The sequence below is a fragment of the Opisthocomus hoazin genome, chromosome 21 (assembly GCF_030867145.1).
Source record: "Opisthocomus hoazin isolate bOpiHoa1 chromosome 21, bOpiHoa1.hap1, whole genome shotgun sequence".
Taxonomy (NCBI): domain Eukaryota; kingdom Metazoa; phylum Chordata; class Aves; order Opisthocomiformes; family Opisthocomidae; genus Opisthocomus; species Opisthocomus hoazin.
This window is the reverse complement of record NC_134434.1, coordinates 8401699-8407698: the sequence shown is the minus strand read 5'-3', so window position 1 is coordinate 8407698 and position 6000 is coordinate 8401699. Positions and strand designations below refer to the sequence as shown.

The window sequence follows — 6000 nt, the reverse complement described above, 5'->3', positions numbered from 1 at the left end:
TTTCCACACGTGCTGCGAAGAGGACAAACAAGCCCGACGGGCAAAGCTGAAAGCGAGCACGGACTTCGCACCCCACCAGAGCAAGACACGGCTGTGCAAGGGAAGCGGTGCGGATGGAGCCAGAGGGACCAGGAAAGGCTGCAAGACTTCACACGCTGCACAGAGGGATGCAGCCCAGCCGGCGCAGCCCGCTGCCACCTCGCCTCCTTCCTCCAAGGAAACCGTTCCTCTGGCTCGGTTTGGCACAAACGCTGGCTCAGGGCACACCCTTGGATGCCACTGAATTTGGAAAGGACATTTGGCAACACGGCTGCGCTCAAGGCCCCAGCTCCACTTCTAGTTGGCAGATTTTATCGAAGACAAGAGGAGAAGCACACTGTCCTTTCAAAACTACTTCAAGGGAAACCTTTCTCAGAGAGGGAGCTCAGCGAAAATGACTGGAACAAACCAGGTTTCATTGTCACTTTGGGACGGGGAAGCGGGAGCACCACGGGCACCAGGTGCGGAGCCCACAGCCCTCTTGGCATGCGCTGCAGCCTGTGGCAAGGGCAGGTGAGGGCGGTGAATATGCAGCGATGGAGAAGGGCCAAAGGAAACACATCGGAAACCCACTGGAAACAACAGGCTCCCAGAAACGAGCATCTCAAGTCTGTAGTTGTAAGCATCAAGATACAGCTTTGCTGTAATGCCATGAAGAAGTAAACTTTGAAAGGTGTCTACGAAATACCCTGACTACAGAAAAGCAGTGCTCTGGGACCTGTGGATGTACACTTTCTGTACAAATGGAAAAAAAAATCATGCCAGCCAGCATACCATAAAAAAAAAGAAAAGGCGAGAGACAAGACCTTCAGGCGACCAGTTCTTCCTCGCCGACAAAGCAGACACCTTCCCTGCAATCCCGATAGTCTGCAGTTTTATTTTTGGCAGATTATCATTAAAATGGTCTTTATGGCTTTAGAGAGAAGCCACTAAGCTGCACGTTTTGGTTGAAGCGGAGAGTGCGGGTGTGCGGTTTGCTCTGGATGAGGGGACATCACAGAGAGAGGCCTTGCCACAGCTCTGCTCCTTCCATCGTCCCACAAACACTGCGGGTTCTACTGGGCTCTCTTTAGTGTTCTCATTTCTCATCAGCAAGTCACAGAGTTCTGGTTGCTAACCAGTCCAATCCCAGAGGCAGAATAAAAAGTCTTTGTGAAGACCTAGAAAAGCTTCATGTTTCTAACAAAATCAAATCCAAACACGTGCAAACACTGTTCCTGGTTTGACGTATTTTGTTCAGGTTCCACCACCAATGCACTGGAATTTGCTTTCCCTGCAGGGCGATTTCACTCCTCAGCCACTCTCCACCTTTCAGTCTTCTCAGGAGTCTTGACAAGCTATCCCTCCATTTTCATCTTCGACATTTTTCCTATGCACATCCTTCCTGCCCTTCCCTCTTCCGCTGTCACACCCTGTTCCTCTACAGCTATTTTCGGAAAGCAAAGACGTCCCGTGTTTTCAAGCCTCTCTTGCCTTCGCTTCCTGGTTTAGGAGAAGACACTTCTGCCAGTCCCCCGTACGGGCAGCTCTCAGACGCCGGGTGATGGCCAGAGCACTCCACGGCGGGGATGAAGCCACTGTCCCACATTCCTGTGCCACAGAGCTTGCAGAGGTCGTGCAGGCTGCAGGGGATGCGGGGCAGCAGGTGGAACTGATACAGCAGGCTCCTCGCCTAGAGGGGAGAGAGACAAAGTCATTCCCTCCTCACCGGGGGACGCACGCGGAGAGCAGCGGCAGCCTGCGGCCTCCGGCCCCAGCCTCCTCTTTGGCGACCTTACAAGAGTCGAAGCTTCAGCAGCGAGCATCCCCTCCGAACACAAGCCTGAAGGTGAAGTGAGGCACTGGGTATGCTGCCAGGTCATGGGAGCTGCCGCACGCTGCAGCACACACCCCCAGCCCGAGACAGACAGGGGACCGCGGCGCAGCGACGAACAGCGCTGTCTGTGTTCCCCTGAGTACGTGCGAGGGTTATCCCAACCGTACTGTCACCTCCTCAGCACTCTACAGCCACCTCTTTTTTCTGCAGCACTTGTTCCCAGGCAAACAGCAGCATCCTACCCTCCCAGGCTCCAGACAAGCAGGGGGATACAGAGATGCAGAAGATGAAGCATCAGTCCCTGATTTTCTCAATGCTCTGCCTCACCTCTCAGACCCGAGACCCAGCCCACATCGGCACACAGGCATTTACCTTCCTGAGTACAAGTTCTCCGTTCATGTGCATAGCCAGGTTGCCGAAATGCAGCAGCATCTGGTCAGTGGCCAGCTGCTGTTCGATGACGTCGTCCCCATAAATCACCACGATGGCCACACAGATGAAGAGGTGGAAATAGTCAGTCTGCAATGAGAAAACAGGGGCTGGAGTACAGCAGGTGGAGGCAGAGGTCTGACTCAGCCTCCCCACCCTCCACCAGCACGTCCTTAGCAGAGATTTTGTGCTCCTTCCAGTTTTGCCTAGTGGTATTCAGAAGGTGAGTTCTTGGTGAATTCTGAATCCAAGGCTCCTGCCCTTAGAGCACAGGAGCAAGGTTTGGACCTCAGCTTTCAAACCAGACTAGTGATTTTGGGGAAGGCATTTTCCAGCTGTGGAAGAGAAGTCTGAACTTCAGAAGTGGATGTTCAGCACTTTCTGAAAACCGTCCTAGTGAAGCCTGGACATCCTCAAGTAGGAGAGGCAGGTGTCCATCCTCCTGCTACACAGATAAACCTCTTCGACAGGCACAGACCCTCTGTAACACCTACTTATTTTGGATACTATTTTACTAAGAGCCTTTATGGAACTTCTGCACCACCTGCTGAGTCGGTGAGGATTCAGCAAAGGACACACTGCCGCCCCGCGCGCGCTGCGCCCGTCTCCAGATGTCTAACCTGATAGTGAGCCCAGCACGCCTCCCACATACGCAAAGCCTCAGCATCTGGAAATTCACGTTTAAAGCAGAGGAGGATCCAACGGTGACAGAAAAGCATCTGCAGGCCATCCTCTCCCAAGGAAGCGAGGTGCTGGTAGAAGCGCGGGTGCATGAGCCGCAGCAGCTCCCGCAGGTACATCTGGAAAAGATGCTCTGAGCTGAGCCACTGCCTCGTGCACAAGGACTCGCGCTGCTGTCACCCACCACCCCTGGGAGCCCCGCACCGCCTGCCAGCCCTGGCCACAGGTCTCTGCTCTCAAAAGAGCTCCAGCTTTATGGCCTGTTTATCACAGAACAGCCAGGAGCATGCTTGGATCTATCATTAAAGGGCAGGGCTCGCAGGCCACAGCAGCTATGTCACAAGGAAGGAGGGAGGGTGAAAAGAAGTCTCATGACAGCTACACTGTGAAAAGAAAGAAGGGGAGAGATTCAGGCTGAGGAAAGCAGCTCGAGCTGTAAAAATGAGAGAAAAGAAAGGACATCACTATCTCTGGCAATATTTCATTTCAACAGAGGCTGAGCAATATGGAGGTGATTTTGGAAAGCCTGACTATACAGGCACGTTACAGTGCATAAATCTGTACGTTAACTAACTGCACCTCACCAGCAGCCTCTCATGGGGCTTCCACCACACATTTACCACTTTAAACTGGTGCCATCATGACCTGGACAGGATTGTTCCGGTTTAGAATGGATTTTCCAGGACCCTAACCAGAAAACAACTGACATTCACGTTAAAACCTAAAAATGTTCCCATTTTTAAACAAGATCACCTTATTTTAAGAAACTCTGTCACATATATAAGGCTTTTCATTTGGACATAATTTAAAACAACTATTAAAAATCTCAAGACCTTAAAAAAGAAGCCCACAAAGGAGAGGGCTGCAGCTCAATCAGCTCCTCTGCCTCATTCACACCAAACGCAAACGTCCAGAGACAGCTCCCACACAGAAGGTGCTAGAATCAGGACAAAAACGAACCAGAAAGTCTTCACCACCTGAGAGAAGTTGAAAGAGAAAGCAAGCAGCATCCTAAACACATCTGATCACAAAAGATTCCTTGAACCAGCACCCTTTAGCACAGCCAAGGTAACTTTACTCTGACAAATTATTGGCTATAGCTGCCTCTGGAGTGTCCCAGTCACTCTGGAACAGTTTTATCCATCAGGTGTTCTGCGGCTTTGGAGTGTGCTTGGGCATGCTGGAACCCAGCAGCCCAGGTAACCGCTTTATGGCATTCTGCTAATTTGACTGGGGAGGGAAGGTGAAGCCAGGGCTAAAGGGAGCTCAGCATTCAGCCTCACCAGCTGCTTCTCCATATCCTCATCCCGGGGCGAGCTGAAGAAGATCGTGTTCTGCATCAATCCTACAAAGCACCAGAAAGTATCTGACTCATCCAGGACCTCTGCCAGGAGTGGGGCAACCAGGTCGGACATCCCCTGGGAGTATCCAATTGTTGGGTTAAATACTGCATAGTTCAGCAGGATCCTCCTGGAGAAGAGATGCAGATGGAGAGGTGAGATACGGAGAGGGCACGGCACAGCTGAGCGCAGTGCCTGTTCCCCTCCACCCCAACTCCCACCACACCAGCTGAGTCACACAAAGCGCAGAACAGCAACAGATCCCTCCTGCCATCTAAGAGATTGACTTGCCACTGCACTCGGAGGCTTGTGAACTTCTGAGCACCTCTGCAGCAGGTTGCACCCCACAGAATCACTTTCCCTACAACAACTGTATCTAGAAGCATAGCAAAGACACACTAGCACTACACCTAACTGGAACTCTCCTTCTTTTTAAGGATGACAGCATTTTGCATCAATCCAGAGAGGCTCCTGAATGGGCAACAAGAACTCTGAGAGCACACAGCAGCCTAAGACAGTGGATTTGACAGCATCAGATCCTTAGGCTCCTGCTTTCCAACCATGGCACAGCCCACTGGGAGCAGTGCAGTAGGAACAGGCACCACGCTTCATCTCCAGCACAAAGACACACGACCCTGCTGTAAGGTGCTTTAGCACATACAGATAAACCCTGCTGCGAACATCAGTCCAGGGACATAAACTCTAGGAGAAGGTTTGGCAGACACAGACACCAAAATACAGAAAGAAAAACAGAATTTAAAAAGGCTGACAGGACAGAAATGAAGGGCTTATGGGAAGGGAGAGCGGATGCCTACACATCCACGAGGCTCCAGTCGTACTGTCAGATGGCAGCCAACTGTTTTGCAGGCACACATTTACAAGTCACACACCCATGAAGCAGACCCTGGTGTGCTCGTCCTCAGCCCCGTCAGGAGAACCACAGACCCAAGCAACCGCCCACCGCCCCACTGCAGCGCCCGAGACCCTCCCACAGCCACAGAAGGCTCCCACCCTGTGCATGCCTACGCATGCCGGGAAGCCAGGTGATGGGCGCAGGGTTATTCTACCATGCAGTCAATGGCTAAAGCAGCCGTGAAAGAACTGGGGAAGAACTGCTTGGCCTGCGTCACTTGGTACCAGTCACCGTCTGCACGGTGCTCCTCAGCATTCCCAAGGCAGCGACCCAGGCAGCCCGGGCCACAGGGGCTTACCCAGTTCTCTAAACGTTCAGCAGGACAAGCTGTTTGGGACACTACAGTCAGACACTTCACCTCATAGTTTCCACATTTGGGTTGTCCTCCCCTCGAAAGAACTGGTTGCTGCGGTCCGTCCTCACGACATCTTTATCTACTGTGAACTGTACTTTACGCCAAAAATCCTTCTGTTCATCCGGAGTCATCGAAAGCCTGAAGATTGAGCAGCAACAGGAGTGCGTTGGCAAGAGAGGAATATGGCTGACCCAAGTAACAAACAGCCTTCTTTCAGCTTCAGTTTTCAGAGAAAAACTACTTCTATACAGAGCTGTCTCATCACCTGAGAAACAGACAAGCAGGTCTGCCCACAACTGCAGACCTTCTGTCCAAACGGATTACTAGAAGGAGCCTCCTGGGTTACAAGCGGGATGACATGGTGTGTTTTCTGCAATAAATTCCACTTCAGAAGCAGCCAGACTCTGCTCTCCACTGCTCCTTGCGG

General features: G+C 52.0%; 1 protein-coding gene across 4 annotated transcripts in view; it reads right to left on the bottom strand.

The window, feature by feature from the left end:
* Positions 1 to 655: 655 nt before the first annotated feature.
* The window catches only part of TBC1D16 (TBC1 domain family member 16), a 31252-nt gene continuing 25907 nt past the window's right edge, over positions 656 to 6000 (bottom strand). For all 4 annotated transcript variants that reach the window (XM_075440677.1, XM_075440676.1, XM_075440679.1 and 1 more), the window contains exons 8-12: positions 5577 to 5711; positions 4249 to 4435; positions 2905 to 3084; positions 2228 to 2374; positions 656 to 1711 (exon numbers count right to left, since the gene is read on the bottom strand). In XM_075440677.1, the coding sequence (XP_075296792.1) occupies positions 1466 to 1711; positions 2228 to 2374; positions 2905 to 3084; positions 4249 to 4435; positions 5577 to 5711 (895 nt within the window). In that variant the 3' untranslated portion in view covers positions 656 to 1465. The remainder of the gene's footprint in view (positions 1712 to 2227; positions 2375 to 2904; positions 3085 to 4248; positions 4436 to 5576; positions 5712 to 6000) is intronic.